Source organism: Rattus rattus, chromosome 17 (genome assembly GCF_011064425.1).
Source record: "Rattus rattus isolate New Zealand chromosome 17, Rrattus_CSIRO_v1, whole genome shotgun sequence".
Taxonomy (NCBI): Eukaryota; Metazoa; Chordata; class Mammalia; order Rodentia; family Muridae; genus Rattus; species Rattus rattus.
The window spans coordinates 15,189,032-15,209,433 of NC_046170.1; the positions used below are offsets into that span (position 1 = coordinate 15,189,032).

The 20,402-nt window shown below is 49.2% G+C and overlaps 1 protein-coding gene across 4 annotated transcripts; it reads right to left on the reverse strand.

Annotated features, from left to right (window-relative positions):
* Window positions 1-232: 232 nt before the first annotated feature.
* Window positions 233-19,874, reverse strand: Man2b1 (mannosidase alpha class 2B member 1). Of its 4 annotated transcripts, none has more exons than XM_032887648.1 (24): window positions 19,660-19,874; window positions 18,667-18,769; window positions 18,361-18,534; window positions 17,664-17,857; window positions 16,466-16,598; window positions 16,094-16,239; window positions 14,534-14,650; window positions 11,087-11,172; window positions 10,886-11,006; window positions 10,739-10,817; window positions 10,470-10,579; window positions 10,120-10,227; window positions 9,768-9,884; window positions 8,870-9,055; window positions 6,357-6,454; window positions 6,139-6,256; window positions 2,590-2,708; window positions 2,400-2,501; window positions 2,197-2,284; window positions 2,012-2,092; window positions 1,341-1,565; window positions 949-1,104; window positions 756-858; window positions 233-421 (listed from the first exon to the last, which is right to left on the reverse strand). In XM_032887648.1, the coding sequence occupies exons 1-24, from the start codon at window positions 19,816-19,818 to the stop codon at window positions 312-314; spliced, it is 3,033 nt and encodes a 1,010-aa protein (XP_032743539.1). In that variant the 5' UTR covers window positions 19,819-19,874; the 3' UTR covers window positions 233-311. The 4 variants fall into 4 exon arrangements, with proteins under 4 accessions (XP_032743539.1, XP_032743538.1, XP_032743537.1 ...); XM_032887647.1 differs by having other exon boundaries at window positions 11,087-11,169; window positions 18,361-18,567; XM_032887646.1 differs by having other exon boundaries at window positions 18,361-18,567.
* Window positions 19,875-20,402: the final 528 nt, after the last annotated feature.

Genomic DNA, 20,402 nt, shown 5'->3' on the forward strand with positions numbered 1-20,402 from the left:
GTTCTCTGACGCCATGTCCTGCACAGGCCTATCCTTAGATGGCCACGTGTGTGTGGACAAAGAATGGAAGTGGGAAGAAAGGGGAGGGATGAGTGAGGGGGGAAGAACATGTGATTCCAGAGGGGAGGTAACGTCCAACCAAGGGCCTGGGGTCAGAGCTGAGCTAGGGTTTGCTGATCTCCCTAGATCTCTCAGTCCCCTCCTCCAAAGATAATGCACTGGATGACCTGAGTCTCAATAGAAGTCTTTTAATGATTTTTGTGAGTGGTTCCAGCATGAGAAGGGGAGGCCTGCCCCTCCTCCTGGCAGGCCTAGATGAGTCTCTGCCATTGAACCGAGGCCAGGAAGGTACGGATTTGCATAGGCTGCAGTGTGATTGAGGTAGGGTCCAACCGGGAAGGAGCAGGGTAGGAGATGGGACCTGGTGATTGGCAGAAGAGAACTCAGGCCTTGGCACAACCATACATACCCACCTTACAACTCTAACCAGGCTCTCACACCCAGACCTTTAAACCACTTCCCTATGCCTGAAGACCAAAACCCTCTCAAAGTCCTAGCCATTGCTCTCACATCCCAAAGGCAACAGATGCCATCCTAAAACCAGGCATTGACAGGGATTAACTCATCCTGGAGACAAAATCCCACGCCCCAAATTGCAGGTGCATTGCTGGCTTGCTAGACCCACTTGCTCACTCTAAGCCTCTGTCCCCACCCTCTGCTGCCAGCCCCAGGCAGAGTGCCTGCCAGGTCTTCACCAGTATCTGTCATCCACTTGAGCCTGGAAACCCTGGATAGGGGCTGGTTGGCTGCCAGTGTGGTCTCCTGCAAGTAGTTGATAGTGAAGGTCTTGAACAGGTTCTGCAGGGAATGGATGGACCCAGGTGAGCCGGTTAAGCCCGGTTCTGACTTGTCTGAGTCCTGTCAGTTTCTCGGCTCAACACCCCTCACCTGCAAGTTCAAGGTCACCGGAGAGCTCAGGTTGCGATTTGAATCTTCTTTCACAGCGAACTGGTGCTCCAAGCGCAGCAGCAGCATCTTTGGACCCCAGCGAGCCAGGGTGAGCAGATGCACCTGCGGAGGTAGCTCCCGGCGAAGTGTGGAGAACTACGGAAAGAAGAGGGGCTAAGTTGAGGAGATGGGATTGGTCAGAGCCTGGCTTGCAATCAGGGCTGACACGCAGGAAATAAAGGGGGAGGGGCTTTGAGGAGTGAGGGTGGAGCGCACTACGGAGGGTAAGGCTTAAACTGACAAGGAACTCACTCTTGAAAATGAGGGGCTTAGAAAGAGTCACTCGGGTTCTCCCTCCCCACCCCCACCCCCGCCACCTCGCTGCCCCTCACCTGCATTTTTGGTGCCTGCGAGTGATAGGGACTGCTACCCCCGTGGGCCAGCACCACCTGAGGGGCCAGGACTTCCTGCTCCGCCAGCAGTCGGTGTCTTGCAGCCGCATCACTGACAGAACTCAAAATCACAAGGTGGCGCCCTCGAACCTTATCCCCCGTATCTGTCTCCAGCAAGGGTTCCGCCACCCCGCGTTCATCATCTACCAACAGCCGTCGGTGAACCTGGGAGGAGGAGAGACCAGCAAGGAGTGAGGAGCTAGCAAGTGATCTGGGATCAGGAAGTGGGTATGGGCTTGCAGGAATTCCAACAGAAACCAAAGACCAAGTAAACGGTGAGGACTAGGGTCAGTGGCTGTCGGGAGACTCCAGCGGAAGTGAGGCCCAAGGACAAAGAAAGATTACATGCCAAACAAGAGAATCATCACGGGATAAGTCAAGGCCTGAATAGGGGTCAGAAAAGAGGCAGGAAAGTGGAACCTAGAAATGTAATTCCAAAACCAGGCATATTGAGCAGGCCCTTAATCCCAGCACAAGAAAGGAAGGGAAAGGAAGGAGAGTGGGACCAAGGCCACAAACAGGAAATGAGTACCAACAACAGCCTTGAAGCTTATCTGGGTCTGAGTGGGTCCTATGGGAGAAACTTGACTTGGACGGGGCTCCCCTCTCACCATGAGCTCCAATGAGCCATCCAGCAGACTGCTGCCCCCCTGGGAACGGTCGGTCAGCACGGTCAGCTGCATATGCCCGTCCTAGGTGTAAGGGTGATTGACAATATAGGGCCCTACTGGGAGCCCATCCTGCCTCAGGTATCTGGGAGATGCTTCCTAGTCTGAGGCAGTGGCAGGGCAGGTACCGTGATGTAAATTCGAGTGTTGACAGGGTAGTAATTTCCAGCCACTGGTTCAGTCTGATTTAATGTCCAGGTGGGTCGAAAATCGTCCCTGGGAAGAGGTGGGATGTGATCAGACCTGGGACCCTGCTCCCTGTTCACCCTCAGCCACACCATCACCAAATCCCCAACACACCACACACTCCACCACAATGCCCTCTTCCCACCTCCTCTTCAGGATTTCCCGGCCGTTGCTGTCCGTGAAGAACTGTCCCCTGGTTCTCATCGGGGTGTTAAAGCGGCTGATGACTTCCTTTCCCCAGTCATCTCTGTACTCAACGGAAGAGTAACCCTGTGAGTGCCTCCTCGTCACCCCTCGGGCTTGCTCCCCACCACAGAGAGGTTTGCAACACTTACTTCACTGGGATTGGTCCCACCGTCCACTCCAGCTCCAAATGACGCTGTCCTTTATACAGGCGAATCACTTGGGAACACCAGGCTGAAAAATTCTGGTGTACCTCCTGCACCAAGTTTGTCTGTGAGCACACAGGGGGCTGGTGTCAGCCATGTTGAAAATGCTACATAAAGGCAATCCCCACCTCAGACTGACTCGATGGGATGTTCTCACGACTTTCATTTTGTTTTGTTGTGTTGTATGTAGAATACGTGGGGAGACCAAAGGACAACTTGCAGGAACTGGTTCTCTCTACCACATGCACTCTAGAGACTGAACACAGGTGGTCAGCCTTGGTGGGAAGCACCTTCCCCTCCTCACCATCTCCTCCCTCCCACCCCAACTCCCCCACCCTTGCTTCTGGAGTCCAGAGCCTGGTTGTTCCGCATAATTATCTTATTTTATTTTATTTTTAGTGTCTCAAGCACCTCAGGCTAACCTCCAACTATGTAGGTAGTCAAACCTGAAAACTATCCCGGACTCGATTGTGCCGTCTCCACCTCCCTGCTGGGATGGCAGGTGTGTGTGCCATGCCCCATAGGCCGCACGGCCTTTGACTGTACCCATACATACTTGATATCCACCACGGCCCAGCTTCCCTCCTTAGACTACGGCTCTAGCTCCAAGTGTCTAGTCTTTCTGTGCCTGTCAGGAACTGGATGGCCACAATCTGCCCCATGCGAACGATCAAGGTCGTATGAGCAGTGTTTCCCTCTCATTGGCTCAAACACAGATGCTGGGGTTGGAGCCTGGGTGTGTCTATCGGACCGGGAGAGGAACTGAACATTAAAGACGTTAGAGGGGACAAGAGCAGGAAGAAGAAATGGTGGCACCCGTGACACCTCCACCTCTCCTGGACGCCCAGCCAGACATTCTGTTACAAAGTGTATTTTGTTTGTTTGGTTGGCTGGTTGGCTGGTTGTTTTGGTTGTTGTGATACTGCGGGGGTTTTTTGGTTTGGTTTGGTTTTGAGATGGGGGGTCTCACTATGTCTTTTTGGCTGACCTCACACTCAGATACACCTACCTCTGCCTTTTGGTGCTGGGACTAAAGGCATACGACACCATGCATGGCCCAGAAGAAGAGTTTTATCTTGTTGTGAGCATGGTTAATTCAGATAACGCCTTTACAAAAGGCCAGACCATATTCCAATACAGTAAGTACATTAGCCTAAAGGGGAGTCACATCAAACGTGTGCTGCTGACAGGCTTGGTGGCACTCTTAGGAATTTGGCGTTTGTCCCTGGGCTCGGACACAGACGTAGGCTCAGATAAGAACGTCAGAAACAGTGACCACAGGGCTTTGTTTACTGCTTTACTTAATCACTATCTGACGTCCTCTTGTCTATTACTTCACTTGATGACTTTGTCTTTGATCTAAGAACTGACCATGGTTTCTGGATGTACTAGAATGATATAATAGGGGGTTGGGGGGCTCAGTCCTTGCCTAGGAAGCGCAAGGCCCTGGGTTGATCCCCAGCTCAAAAAAAAAGAAAAAAAAAATGATATAATAGCAGACTAGGGGACTGGAGAGATGGCTCAGTGGTTAAGCGACTGCTCTTCCAGAGGTCCCTGAGTTCAATTCCCAGCAACCATATGGTGGCTCACAACCATCTGTAAAGAGATCTGATGCCCTCTTCTGGTGTATCTGAAGACAGCTACAGTGTACTTATATATAATAAATGAATAAATCTTAAAAAAAAAAAAAAAAAAGCAGACTAGGGAAGAATAAAGCTGCTTCAGCCTACGGGCTGGAGTCCTGTTATAATTTTGTCTAATTGTTTTTCTCCCTTTTCAGTCCTCACTCCCTCACCTGAGACCCTGCTGACTGACTGAGCTGGCTTAGTCAATGAGCCTCAGAAGCCTGCATCCACTCCTTTCCCACCCTAGGAGGAAACATCAGAAAATCATTAGGGGACCACTTGAGAATGAATTAAGAATTGTGAATTAAAAAATCCACCCACACAGAAATGGTTTATAAGCACCTGCACATGTGTGCATAGTTGCAGGGAACCATGGAGACCTGGTGGCAACATAGGTTTTTTCAGGTTACAGTGGCTCCAGGGGCACAATGTGCCCTCCAGGTCCTGAGGGACTGATGTACTCCCTCAGGCGGTGAAGTATTCAGACCTCTTTGTGTTTTTCTGTATGTTCCCTTAGTCAAGGAAGCATGAAAGCTTGACAAGACATTAATTAGACATTAATCTTGTATACCATGTATAGCTTGCAAACATCGCATCTTAACTACAACTGTATTGATCCTGGCAATCACCACTATATTCTGTTTCTGATAAAAGTATAAAAAGTCGAGGGGCTGGAGAGATGGCTCAGTGTTAAGAGCACCCGACTACTCTTCAGAGGTCCTGAGTTCAATTCCCAGCAACCACATGGTGGCTCAACCATCTGTAAAGAGATCTGATGCCCTCTTCTGGTGAGTCTGAAGACAGCTACAGTGTGCCCATATAATAAATAAATAAATCTTTAAAAAAAAAAAAAAAAAGTATAAAAAGTCTGATAGCTCTCAATAAAATTGTCACATCCTCAGTTGCTTTGTGGCCCTCCAACCTGACCTGATTTAATTCTTCATGGCCATTATCAGATGACCTTGGCCAGGTAGGTAAGTAACGTGTGTGTGTGTGTGTGTGTGTGTGTGTGTGTGTGTGTGTGTGTGTGTGTGAGAGAGAGAGAGAGAGAGAGAGAGAGAGAGAGAGAGAGAGAGAGAGGAGGAGACCCACTACATAGCCTAGGCTGGCCTCAAACCTGAGATACTCCTGCCTCAGCTACCCAAGTGCTGTTGTCATAAGCCCTCTTTGTGCTAGTGTGGACCTGGATAGAACTCAGGCCTTTATTCACAGGCAAGTGACCTAAACTACATCCCAAGACATAAACGCACTTCCCAGATCTTGGTGAACTCCCAGCAGTGACACTTAGCTACCCGCTTCACCTCCAATTTCCAAAGCTAGGGATGGATCTGAACATGTTGACAGAGCCCTTTATACAAGTGCCTTCCATCCATCAGCAGGGGGAGCCTGGAGTCTACTCCCACATGTAAAGGAAGAGTAAATAAAGCCAGGCAGACTGACGCACTCTTGTCACCCTGGTACTCCAGGGGCCGAGGCAAGATCAAGAGGTGGGAGGCCAGGCTGAGCTACAGAGTAAAACCCCAACTTAGGGGGTTGGGATTTAGCTCAGGTGGTAGAGCGCTTGCCCTAGCAAAGCGCAAGGCCTCAAAGTTGGGTCCCCAGCTCTGAAAAAAAAAAAAAGAAAAAAAAAAAAAACATCTTTGGGACCAGAGAGATGGATCAGTGAGTAAAGGTGCTTGCTGCCAAGCCTGATGACCTGCATTCTATCCTAGGGACCCATGTAGTAGAGTCCCACCAACTCACTGTCCTTTAACCTAATAATAATAATGAAGAGGGTGGAATTGTTCCCACCCACACCTTACATGAGGCACATCCCATTCCCAGAGTTCCCATTACCACTCCAACCCACTCATGGCTTCTGGCCACAGACCTTCACCAAAGTGACCTGAGCCCAGTGGCTCACAGGCAGTGGTTTACGATGACTGGGTCTGAAGATGTAGGCACCAGAGGCCTGAGGACTCTCCTCATCACCAGCGCTGGCATTGTACCTGCAACCAGAACCAGTGAGCATCAAGGAGAGAGACCTCAGCTCCAGGCACCCCAGCCCAGTTCTGTGCAGCCTGCTCTGACATAGCAGCCCTTCCTCACCAAAAGAAGCCTTGTCTCACAGGGAGCGAAATGTTCTGTTCCAGGTTTTCAATCTTCCTCAATAACCCTGTGTCAGAGTCAAATGTGGCCCGTATGTACTGTGGGGGAAATGGAACACAGATGTAAACAAGCATCTCCTCCAGTCCTTCCTGGAGTCATCTTCCCTCATCTCACCCACTGCTGTACCTGGCCCCGTCAGTAAACACAACTGTGACTGCTGCTTCCATCAACTTTGGCCTCTACCTGACCATCTCTCTAAACACCAGGCCCTCTGGGACGAACAGCCCTTTGCAGAAAGAAACCCGCACTTCTATATTAACAAGTCCACCCACAGCAGTGAAGGCCAATGTGGTATCCTGAGTTGATCACACCCTTCATCTGCTCCAGAGCTTGACCAATATATCATCCATGAGCCAAATGCCGGAACCCATAAGGCCTTCAGAGGAGCACAGACAAGAGTCTCAAGTTGCGACAAGTGGCTCAGATGTCAGAGCACTGGTTTAGCATGTGTCATGACCTGGATTAGCCTGGGCACCGTACAGATCTACACATATTATCCAACACTCAAGAAGAGTGGGCATTCAGGGTTATTTTATGCTATGCACCAAGTTCAAGGCCAGCCTGGGCTCTGTGAGACCCCGTACTCCCCATCCCACCACCCCAAAAATATTTTTATTTCTTTTAGAATCTAAAGAAAAGATGAAGAGTAACAGTGAACACTTATGAGACTTGCTCGGACATTATTCATCTTTACAGAAGTGTCGTCACAGAGACGTGTGTGGTGGGATGTCCACATGCGTATCTGTTTGTGTGTGTTCATTCATGTGCATGCAGACAGCAGAGGCTAAAGATGGTGAGGCATCAATGGTTCACTACCACGCTTTTTTTAATGATTTATTTTTATTTTATGTGCACTGCTGTTTTGCCTACTTGTATGTCTGTGTGAGGTGTTGGATCTCCTGGAACAAGAGTCACGAACAGTTGTGAGCTCCCAAGTCAGTGCTGGAAATTGAACCTGGGTCCTCTCAAAAAAGCAGCGAGTGTTCTTGGCCACCGAGTCATCTCTCCAGGCCCTGTTATTTTTATTTTTTTTTGAGCCAGGTTTACGTCATGTAGCTCTGGCTAGCCTGAACTCACTACAAAGACCAGGCTGTTCACCTTGTATTTTTGGGACAGAGTTTCTCAATGAACCTGGGCCAGCAAGCCCCACCAATCCTAACTCTGCCTTCAAAGTATCAGGATTATAGACACAACATACCATACCAAGGTCCACATTGCCTGATACAATTTTAGTATATTTTAGGAAAAAAGGAGCGTACAAAGGCAATCTGCCAAGTCGCAGAGCAATCTGCTTGTCTTCACTTACCTCAGTTTTGGGGTTTTTTCTTTTTTATCTTTTGATTGTTTGGTTTTTTGAGGCAGGGTCTCACTATGTAGCTCTGGCTGTCCTGATCAGGATTTTCTTTTTTAAAATTAACTTTTAATTTTATGCACATGTGCGTGTGTGTGTGTGTGTGTGTGTGTGTGTGTGTGTGTGTGTGTGCATGTGCATGCATGTGTGTGCATGTGCACGTGTGTGCGCAGGTATGTGTTCATGATTGCAGGTGCCTGCAAGGCCACAGGTACTGTGTTCCCCTAGACCTAGAGTTACAGGCAGTTGGTTGTGAGTTGCTGGACCTAGTCACTTGGAACCAAACTTGAGTTCTCTGTAAGGGCAGAGAGCTCTTAACCACTGAGCCATCTCTCCAGCTGAGCCATCTCTCCAGTTGTGCTGGGTAGTTTTTATGCCAACTTGACACAAAGCTACAGTCATCTGACAGGAGGGAACCTCAATTGAGAAAACACATCTATAAGATAGAAGGGCTACAAGCAAGCCTGAAGAACGTTTTTTCTAAATTAGTGATTGACGGGACAAGGCCCAGCCCAATGTGGGCGGGGCCACTCCTGGGCCAAGAAGGCAGGCTGAGCAAGCCGCGAAGAGCAAATCAGTAATCAGCACTCCTTCATGGCCTCTGCATCAGCTGCTGCCTCAAGGATCCTGCCCTGCTTGAGTTCCTGTCCTGATTTCCCTCAGCAAAGGACTGTTACCTGGAAGTGTAAGCAAAATAAACCCTTTTCTTCCAAACTTGGTCACAGTATTTCAACAAAGCAATAAAAACCCTAACTAAGGCACTAGCTCTCGATTGATCTGGTTTTTGAGGGGCTGGAAATGAACACAGGGCCTCACAGATGCTAGACAAGAGCTCTCTCACTGCTGTATAATCCCAACCTTCAACTGTCTCCTTACCAAAGAAGCCTTTTCCTGACCCTTCAACACCTGTCTGCCTGACTGTATCAATCTCATGGCTACACTAGTTTACACAACTGCTCCAGAAAGAAAACTGAGGCTCAAAGGTCACCCTCCTCACTAAAGAACACATCAGGATGGATAAACATAAGCCACAATCCAAGTCATTTTATAACACTTTAAATTTGTCACGGAGGCAAGGAAGGGGATCCAAGAGGAGTCTCACCTTATTTTCAATGACTAAGACACGGGACTTGGATTTCTTGGGCCTGGCCGTTAGGTTGTGGGCCTGATGGTTATGGCCACTCATTTTGTTCACAGAGTAGATGCTGAAGCCCAGGGCAGGCACTGAGGCTGGGAACAGCAGCTCCCATTGATACGTCTTACTATAAGCACTGGGAACCATCACCACCTTGAGTAAGAGAATGCTAGTCAGGAAGGCATTTAGAAAACAAGTCATGTGGGCAAGCATCACCCTGTGAGGGCAAGGAATAGAGAGAAGAAGAAACCTGGGTGTGATGGGGGAAAGAGGGAGGAAGAGCATTTGCCTAGCATATTCCATACTTAGTTCAAGGCAGAAGAAAGAGGAAGAAGGCAAACAGAAAGAGGAAGGGGAAGAAAAAGAAGAGGAGGAAGGTGGAGTTATATACAGACACTAGGTAGGAGTTAGGAGCAAAGAAGAAGCAGAGAAAGAGATGAGGTTAGAGGTTCAGGAAAGGAGAACTCCTGGGGAAAAGGAGCTACCCATAAACAGAAAATTTGCTGGGGAAACAGTGAGGTGACCCAAACCTGCATCTTAACACTCAGAGGGTTAAGGTAGGAAGATCATAAACCAGAGGCCAGCCTGGGCTACACAGTGAAAACCTATCTGAAGGGTGAAAGAGGAGGGAGCAGGGGGGACATGGGGGAGAAAGGAAGGGAAGGAGGGAGGGAAGGAGGGTGAGTGAGGGAAATTCCAAGGGGGACATTTACAAGGGTTGTTTCTTGTGAGAAGGAGCTATTCCTCAGGAGGCAGCTATTAAGGAACGGGTGGAAGAATACACAGGAAGAAGAAACTCGGGAAGATATCTTCAAGATGTGGGAGAAATGCATTGGGGAAGGGAGAATTCATTGTGCAGGCTCACATTACTGGAAATTCTCCTATAGTTAGGGTCCTTCACAAGGAAGATGCCTTCACTGACCGGCAGCCGAACCATCAGATCCACCTTCCGCCCCACGGGGTTGTAAATAATTACCCGGAACTGTGGCAGAAAAAGCACAGTCACAGCAGGCCTCCAAAACCACCCACCTAGGAGAGCACTTCCCACACGGTCCTGACCTTCCAGGACACGCCTTGCCCCTTGTGATGAACTATTCTGTTCCAGCGTGCCTGCACCCAGAATGGTCCCCCCCAAAATTACGCAACCACTCCATCCTTTTCCCTACAGACGTCGACTTCTGGGGTCCCATCCCACTTGCCTCCCAGCCCTGACTCACGTGCTCTGACGTCTGGCTGGCTGGGCAGATACTGATGTTGACCTCCCGACAGAATGAGAAGTTCTGTTTGTAAAGGCTGAGTCGTGCCAGAGCGTTGCTCACGAGAACCTGGCGAGGATCACCAAAAAACCTGCCCCAAGGTCTGCACCCCAGGGAGCCTGGTCGTGCCCCTAACAAGGCTCCACCTCTCCTACCTATACCTGGCCCGGTTCCCATAAGCTCCACCCTTCTTTCCCAAGAATGGCCCCCTCCTTACAGTCCCCGCCTTCTCCCCGCCCCTACAAGAGCTTTGAAGACCACCCATCACTATGGACACGCCCCTTCCTGGTTCAGCGCCCTGCCCCTCAAACCTCACAGGGTCCCCAGCCTGCCGCCAGCTGCTTCGCGTAGTCATTGACAACATTCTGCCTTGCAGTACCAGTGACAGCATCGTGGTGCTGCAGCACCGCCATTGCCTCATCTGCCAACAGAACATAAGTTGGATGCCATCTTCCACAGAATTCTGGGCCCTATCATCACGCAAACACAGGCAAAGGGTCCGGTGCGGGCCAACAAGGTTCTAACTTCAATCCTACCCTCATCCGCCCCATTCAACCCATGGTCAACAGATGACACTTACTGAGGGGTGCACTGTCTCCTGAGCCGTAGGGTCCCACTTTGGCCTCGGGACCCACCAGTGCTTCCAGCTGGTTGCACACCTGAGGAGGAAGAAACCTGTTGGGTAGCAGCTCCTCTGGGCTGCTGGGATCCCCACATGCTCACCCACCTGCAGGAAGTTGTAGCTGAGGCGCTCATAGCGCTTGAGGGCTGGCCTACTGGAGAAATAGCCAGTCCAGAACATGTGGGGGCCATCAGCATAAGGAAAGAAGTCGTCCTCCTTCACTGTCCTGCACGGAGACATTGAGAGCAGTCACAAACCAGGGAGCATGCCAACCCCACCCCAACCCCCGTCCCCCGTCCCAAGTACCAGGTGAGATTGGCCTTGTTCAGCTCCCAGAGGTAACACGAAGGGGTGGAGTAGAGCACGTGGACCTTGCTCCCGTTTGCCTGCTGCTGGAGGAAGGTGTGTGTGAGCCTGGGGCTCTGTACCTTCCCTTCCCAGGGCCCACAGGAATGCAATAGGTCCGGTCCTCTCTGGTGGTGGTGGTGGTGGTGGTGGTGGTGGTGGTGGTGGTGGTGGTGGGGGTGGTGGTGGTGGTGTTTTCGTTGTTGTTGTTTTTAGATCTATTTGTTTACTTAATGTATACAGATGTTTTTACCTGCCTGGTGCCACAAAGACCAGAAAAGAATGTCAGAAGCCATGGGACTGGAGTTACAAATGGCTCTGAACCACCATGTGGGTCCTCTGAAAGGGCAGCCAGTCCTCTTAGCCACTTCACCATTTTTCCAGCCCCTAAATACACTTTTTGAGTGCAAAACAATGATCAAAATGGAAGTATATCCTGGCCAAGACCAAACACTGTTGCACTTAAAAGGATTTCAGGAGGGGCTGGAGAGATGGCTCAGTGATTAAGAGCACCCGACTGCTCTTCCAGAGGTCCTGAGTTCAATTCCCACCAACCACATGGTGGCTCACAACCATCTGTAAAGAGATCCAATGCCCTCTTCTGGTGTGTCTGAAGACAGCTACAGTGTACTTATATATAATAAATGAATAAATCTTTTTTTAAAAAAAAAAGGGATTTCAGGAATAATCCTATAATCTCACACAACTTTTTCTTTTCTTTCTTACGTGTTTTGATTGAGGCAGTCTCCCTGTATTACCCAGCTGTCCCAGCTGACCTCGAATTTTTGATCCCCCTGCCTCAGTCTCCCTTGTAGCTGGAACTACAGGTTTGGGCAGCTTTATTTTTTAAAACAGGGAGAGATTGGTGTGTGTGGCTCCGTCGGTACACGCTTGCCTAGGCTTGCACAAGGCCTGAATGACCCTCCAGCACCTGTCTAATCCCACCCTTCCAGGGGCACAAGCCTAGCAAAGTCCAAGACCATCCCCAGCAAGTAGCAAGCAGGCCTGGGGCATGGTGTTTACAGGAAGTAAATGGTCAAGGTACCAGAGGCTCTCTAGGACGCAGGGATCTGGGAAGTCCTGAGGAGTCACTGAGAGCTGTTTTGGTGAGGCAGACCAGGGAGGGGTGCGCAATGATGGTGGGGGGGACTGCATGGTGCTGAGAACACACCGATAGACAGGGATGTTCAGCTAAGATAGAAGAAGGCACACAAGCTTCTGTATAGATGAGGAATAGTGACGAAACCAGAACGGCAGGCCATCTGAGAGGACACGCCCTCACGATTTCATGTCTGATGGGTCTGATGACCAACCAAAGACGTCCGTAGTCTGATCCCACAGAATCTGTGACTACATTAGTGAGGTAGCCAAAGAGACTTGGAGTGGGCTGGAGACGGCTCAGCAGTCAAGAGCTCTTACTACTCTTACAGAAGACCTGGGTTCCATTTGCAGCAGCTACAAAGAAGCTTACAACTGTCTACGACCCCAGTTCCAGGGAACCTGACTCCCACTTCTGCCCTCTGAGGCACACACATATGGTACAGAGACACACGCGCAGGCAAACGCACACATGAAACAAAACTGAGTTTGGTCTTGGTTTGTTTGATTTTTGTTTGGTTTGTTTCTTTTTGTTGGTTTTGTTTTGGTTTAGTTTGGAGACAAGGTCTCTCTACGTAGCCCCAGGTGTCCGGGAACTCTCTGTAGACCAGGCTAACCTTGAACTCACAGAGAACCACTTTTTCTCTGCTTCCCAAGAGCTAGGATTAAAGGTATGTGTCACCACACCTACCTATAGAACTTTTTTTTTTAATTTTTAAGGGCACTGAAATTTCTAATCAGCTGGTCTTAAAATAGAAAGTATCTGGAAAGCCCAGAATAATCACAAGGGTCTTTAAAACTGTACGAGGGAACTGAAGTGTGATACCCTTGCCAAGCATATATGATACTCATATGTGAATCCCCAACACTGAGAAAGAGGAGGAAGGGAGGAGGAGGAGCAGGAGGTGGTGGCGGCAGCAGTGGCAGGACTTGAATTCCTGCGCTCAGGAGGCCCAAGCCTGCAGATCTCTGTGAGTTCAGGACCAGCCAGGAATGCACAGTGAGAGCCTGTCTTTTAAGAAAGAAGTGGTGGATCGGGATTAAAGCCAGCAGGTGCGATTTCAGAGAACCCAGATTCCACACGACAGCTTACAAACGCCTGTAACTCCACTTAGCTGGAAATGACCTGTGCCTTCCAGGGCTTCTGACTCCCTCTCCTGGACTCTGTACCAGACGTATACATGGTACACAGATACATGCACAGACAGACTACCATACCCAGAAAATAACTAAATAACCTTTTCTAGGGAAGAAACAGGAGGAGGCAGGAAGAGGAGAAAGTAGAAGAGAAGGGAGGAAGGGAACAGGAAAAGTAAGAACAGAAAAGCAGAAGTAAGAATGAGACTCATTGTGGTTGGTGGTTGCACCTTTGGTCCCAGCACTCGGGAAGTAACAACAGGAAGATGAAGAGTTCAGGTTTATCCTCAGCTATATACTGAGTTTGAGGCTACTACAGTGCAGGTTTGTTGACTGCCAGCTTAGCTGCAGGCTCAACCCTCAGGGGAATAAGACAGAGATCAATAGAGCAAAACACTAAACACCCTCCTCTGGCCTCTATGTACAGGCACAGATGTGCACCTGGGCCGACACCCACAGTGTAGGAAACTAAAACTATGCTGGGGGACTGGAGAGATGGCTCAGTGGTTAAGAGCACTGACTGCTCTTCCAGAGGTCCTGAGTTCAAATCCCAGCAACTACATGGTGGCTCACAACCATCTGTAATGAGATCTGATGCCCTCTTCCAGTGTGTCTGAAGACAGCAACAGTGTACTTATATACACTAAATAAATTAAAAAAAAAAAAACTATGCTGGGTGTGGTGGCACACATCTTTAGTCCCAGCACTCAGGAGACAGAAGCAGGCAGATCCATGAGTTCAAGGCAAGCCTGGTCTACAGATCAAGTTCCAGGACAAGCCAGGGTTACATGGGAAACCCTGTCTCAAAAATCAAAAACAAAAACAAAAACAAAAAAAACTAAAAATAACTTTCTTTATCTTGGTTTCCTTTTAAAACAGGGTATTCTGTGTGTGCGCATGTGAATCTGTGTGTTCGTGTGTGTATCTGTGTGTGCCTGTGTGTATGTATGTGTGTATGCGTGTATGCATTCGTGTGTGTGCATGAGGGTATGTGTGTGTGTATCAGTGTGTCCCCATTTGTCCCAGGCTGGCTTTCAATTCAAAGCAATCTTCGGCATCCCGAACACTAGGGTGCACCATTATGCTGGACTATTTTCCCAGAGTCACTCGACCATCTCAGGCATTGACGGTAGTGACAGAAAGCTGATTAACACACACGGGAGACACGCTGACCTGCTCGTTGACCAGGCGGATAAGCTTGTCCATGTTTTTGAACCACATGTTGGCATTCTCATACTGGAAGTCTGAGCCCATGGTCATCACGGTGTGGTTGGTTCGGTAAAACTTTTTCTGTAGATAAAAAGGTAACTCTCAGGCCAGAGTGTCCTGGACTGTCCCTGTGCCAAATGTGGGGGCCTAAGGATGGAGTTCAGTGTGAGAGTACTAAACTAGCATGCTCAAGACCTCAGGTTAGATCCCCAATACAAGCAAACAAACACCACACACACACACACACACACACACACACACACACACACACACACACACACATGTATGGGGATACTGCTCAGTCAGTAAGAGTGCATATAACAAGGCTTGGGTTTGAGTCCCAGGAATGGCGGGACTCAACCTTCCCAGCACTCAGAAAATGGAGGACTGAGGAGCAGAAGTTCAAAGCCAGCTTGGGTTACGTAAGACTTTGTCTGAAAGCAACAAAACAGCCAGTAGTTGCTGAAGTCCTCCAGGGCCCTTCACTCAGACGAGGTTACAAAGCACTGAGCATCCTCTCTCGTCATTTTCCTCCTCTTCCTCCTCCTCCTCCTCCTCTTCCTCCTCTTCCTCTTCCTCCTCTTCTTCCTCCTCCTCTTCCTCCTTTTAAGTGTTTATTTATGAGGGGAGGGGACACGGTATGCATGCACCAGCTTGGAGGCTGGAGAACAACTCAGGAGTCAGTGCTCTCACTCCACCAAGTGGCTTCTGGAAATTGAACTCAAGCTGTCAAGTTTGGCTGCAAGCACCTTTATCCACTGAGCCGTCTCACTGGCCAACTTCCTTGGTTTATTTGTTTTGTTTTTGAGACTATGTAGTCCTTGACTGGCTTCCAGCTCACAGAGATCTAATTGCCTTTTCCCCAACCCCCACCCCCAGGTACTAGGATTAAAATACACCGGTATAGCTGGCCACACTATCACACTATCTTTTTTTCAGGTGTGTGTGTGTGTGTGTGTGTGTGTGTGTGTGTGTGTGTGTGTGTGTGTTCTGTGTATTTACACATTTGTAAGAGATGTTTTTGTCTATACACTTGCACAAATCAGAAGAGAGTCCCAGGTGCTGTCCTACCATTCTCTGCCTACTCCTTTGGGCAGATTCTCTCCTTGAACCTGAGACTTGCATTTTCTTCCAGAGAAATCCAGAAGTCCCAATGACCCTCCTGTCTCTACATCCCTTGGAGCCTCTAGATAATTCCCACTCAGGAGCATGTGGTTAAAATGACTAAATTAGGGGTTGGGATTTAGCTCAGTGGTAGAGCACTTGCCCTAGCAAGCGCAAGGCCCTGGGTTTGGTCCCCAGCTCGAAAAAAAAGAAAAAGAAAAAAAAAAAAAAAAGAATGACTAAATTATTATGTGGATGCTGGGCTCTGAACTCTGACCCTGATATTTGAGCAGCAAGTGCTCTTAAGTACTGAGCTGTCTCTCCAGTCCTTCATGTCCCTTGGAGACATTCCCCTGGGCTTTGGGAAAAGCTAGATGCCTGTCCCTGCATACTCTGGGCTGTGATCTGGGTATATGTTACCTGGGAAGAGGCGAGATTCAGGAAGTAATCGACCAACTTATTGGCATTAAACTCAGGGCTTGTGGGATCGTCCACCACGGGAGGGTCTGTACACAGCACATCCCAGCACAGGTCTTTTGGAGGGTTGTAATTATTGGGGAGCACACCTGTAGACAAAAACAGACTCAGCACCCCAGACCTGTCCTGGGGCCAGGGCTGTCACATCCCACCCAGGATAGACTTCGAAATTCAAAAAGGCTGGTACAGAAGGAACACACAGAGCCCTGTTCAAAAACCATGAAAAATCCTAAGATGATCACAGCGCATCAACAACATCACAGCAGACCCTTCTGAGCTTGAGATCTTGTATGACTTGCTCTCCCACCCACTCACCAGTAAAGAGGTCAGCAGCGGGGGGCTTCAAGCTGGCGCTAGCCCTCCAGAGTTCCTCCATCTTCAGCTTTCTCTTCCGGTTAAATTTATCTTGGTAGTCAATGCGCCCGAGGAAGAAGCCATCAAAACCCATCTGATAGGGCAGAGAGGATGGAGTGAAGGAATGTAGTTGGGAAAGACCATGAAGAGAAGGTATGCGCGACTAAACTATGTTTTTCACGGCTGGGAAGATGGCTCAATGGTTAAGATCATTATCTGCTCTTCCAGAGGACCAGGGTTCAATACCAAGCATCCATATGGTGACTCACAACCATACTTCAGTTCTAGGAGATCCTATAATCTTCCTTTGTGGGCACTGCACACATATGGTACACAGACATATATGCAGGCAAAATACCCATATATATATATATATATATATATATATATATATATATATATATAAAATTATAATTTTCTAAAGCTAGATTTTTTTAATTGTTTATTTTATGTATGTGAGTACACTGTAGCTGTCTTCAGACACACCAGAAGAGGGCATCAGATCTCATTACAGATGGCTGTGGTTTCTGGGAATTGAACTCAGGACCTCTGGAAGAGCAGTCAGTGCTCTTAACGAATGAGCCATCTCTCCAGCCCCAGCCCTAGTATTTTTGTTTTTGTTTTTTTGTTTTTATTGAGACAGGGCCTGTGTAGACCATGCTGACCTCTAGCTCACAGTCCTCCCAGCTGCTGGCATTACAGGCACAGGTCACACAAAGCCTGAATGTTTATTTCCAAGGTTGAGAAGGATTAGCAAAGAAGAAGCAACTGTTAAATCATAACCCACTTCCACCTCCCTAGTTATATCAAAGCCAAATTCTCTACAGTCTGAGGTGGGTGGGTGAGGTCAGCACAGACATGAAGCTGTTTTTAAAGGAAGGTATCTCTACTAGTCACTGGTTTAGAGAGCTGCCCCAGCCCAAGCAGGCCTGGTCAATGGATGGGAACAACAAAGCAGTTTAAACCTGTGGTACCCTGGGACATAGACCAGGCAGGGCTTGAATGCAACTCCCAAGACTCAATCTCACCCAAAAGATGGTGTCTCGGCAAGCCATGATCTAGTCCCAGGGACTACTAGAGAAGGACAGGGTTTGAACAGCTAAATGCAGAGTCAGCATAAGTTAAGGGCAGATCCAAAAGAGAACAGGGAGGCTGGCACCTGGGCAAACAGGGAGGCCTGTTCTCGAGAATGGCCAAAAGGGTCAATGTGCCAGGCCACACGGGGAAGTCCATCACTACCAAATGTGTCCTGCAGGAAGCGTAGCCCAAGTGTCATCTGGTCCACAATAGCACCATAGTGAGTGGCTGCCTCATCATTCATTACCCAGCCACCATTGACAAACTCCAGGCGCCCTGTTCAAATAAGGCAGGGAGAGAAGGGTAGCTGTTAGAAGTGGGACCATCATGGGCAAGGATAGGAAAACAGACCATACTGTATACCAAAGCCTGAAGAGAAGGGGAGTTTCCAAACCACTGTGCTTGGATCTGCATGGCTAACTTCCCTGTGGAGCCACTGGAGGTGGGACCTTGTGAGACAGGGCTCTCTAGATGAAGACAGAGTGTAAGCAGGTGCAACTGTGGGTACAGTGTGTACACACCATGATATGATAAAAATCTCTGAGATGCCTGGCTGTCCAAGTCTTCCATTCTACCTCGAGGGAAGCAGGGAGGAAGGACGATTTCCACAAGTTCAAGACCAGCCCAATCTAATATCAAATTCCAGGCCAGGAAGGGCTATATAATTAGACACTGGCCCAATAAATGATAAGTAAATGAATGAATAATCTGAGTGATCAGTTTTGCAGAAGTACAAGCTAGGCTGGGTTGTCTCTTTCCACTTCCTGGGGCAGACTCACCCTGGCGCACCAGGTTCCGTACAGCGTCCTGCGTTACATTGGTCTGCTGCTTCCACCAACGGGAGAAGAAAGCCATTTCCACGTAAATGAAGCGACGGGTGGGATCGTTCAGTAGAGAGTAAATCACTGAGTCTAGGATGTACTGAACAGATGCATGCTGGACATCACTCATGACTATGGGCATGAAGGTCAGCAAGTGAGGGTCCACTATAAGATACACAGTGATAGCGTCCAGAAAACTCATCTTTCCCACCCCAGTGGGCAAGCCCGTGAGAAAATTAGAGGGGCACCCAACTCTCTACTCACTGCCGTAGTAGTATTGGTCCACCGTCTTCAGCCAGCCCACATCATCGTGTGTGTGAGGCAGCAGGTGCACGTTGAGCATGCCTGGCTTCGTGGTGGGACATGTCTGCAGAGACCCCCAAAATATACACATCTCCTGTCAGTAACCTAGAGTCTTAGAGGCAGGCAGGTTGGGGGCTCTGTGGTAGAACCCTTGCCTAGCATGTTCAAACCATAGGTTTGATTTCCACTATCACAAAGCAGGCAGTGAGACGGTACAAGCACAGGCCTTAATTTTGGAGTGATCCAGAGAGGTCAGAAAGCTATAATCTGTCCCAGAAGGGCACACAAGAGTACAGTGTCCATTACTCTACAGATGCAATTCCCACTTTACACGAACCCCACAGACCACAAACTTTAGGATGATAATTTTAGCTGGGGTTGCAGACAGCAGGCAACCACCCTGAGATGTGGGGCTATATTAGCCCTAATTGTCAGACTAGGACACTGAGGCATGGTGCTAGTGACTCGTACGGGAAGGAGCCAGGAAGCTGAGAGTCCTGAAGGAAGGTGAGGCTAGCGATGAGCAGCCCAGCTCAAATCCCATACTCTGGAAAGTAAAGAACAGGCGCTTCCAGGTGGTGGAGTCAGATTTGCAAGACAGGTTTTCCAGCAGAACCACCCCAAATGGGTCTTGGGGTTTGCAGTCACCAATAAGAGAAACCATTTGCACAATCTGTGCTTAGAGTCTCGCTTTCAAGTGGCTGCTCATCCTTTACCCGACCAACCACAGTTAAGCGCATGCAAAGTCCAAGAAGGCCACTTGGAGTCACAGGGAGGCCATGATTATCACGTGCAGCCTTGTTTTCAGGCTCCCGCGCTAGACCTTTTCAGAAAACCAATGCACGCTCTTAGTCCACACCGTCAGATCAACAGCAGTCTCCTACGGATCAGTGTCACCCACACCTCTAGTTCAACTCTGCCCAAAGATATTTCCGCCCACTGGCCCCAGCTCACCTTGTAACCCGCGGCCTGAGCGCCAGGCGCAGCCAGTAACAACCAAATAAGAAAAGAAATAGACAGGACTGGCAAACCTAAGTTGCAGGAGCTCATCCAGAGCCACCCAGTGTTCCCGCCACCAGCACGGACACCAGGGGCAAGCGATCCGGTGCCCATGGTTCCGGCGACGCTGCTTCCGCAGCTTTCTCTGGTCTAGCTAAATCCCTGAGAATGCTCCGCCCCCAGAACCCGAACCGCCAATCGGTGCGGAAGGGGGCAGGGCCTGGGCTATCAAGGAACTATGGCAGTAGGCTGACTTATGTAGGAGCACAGGGAAGAACTGGATCTGTCCCCACCCCATTCCACCCTAGGGCTCTTTTGGCAGGAGACCTTAACACTAAGACATTGTGATATGCTTTTGTATACGTGTCAGCAAAGGATTCAGCTTTTCCAGTGGACTTCAATGTTTCCTAAGGGGTGGAAAATGTAGATGGGTTTCTAGGGCATCACACTCTCCTTAGGGTCGGGGTTCTGGAGGGACCTAAAGTGGCTAGAAGCTGGGGTGGAAAACAGTTCTGGTCTGCCTTGTGGGACTGGGACTTTACACAAACTGCCACTGGAATGCCAGAGACGAGACACCCAGCCCGGTCTAGATAGAAAGCCAGCTGCTTGTGAGCTGGGAGGGCATTGTAGGGGAGAGAAAACCCTAGGTCTTGTATAGCCTTCCCTACTGGTCTATTGACTGCTCTGTTGCTCTAATA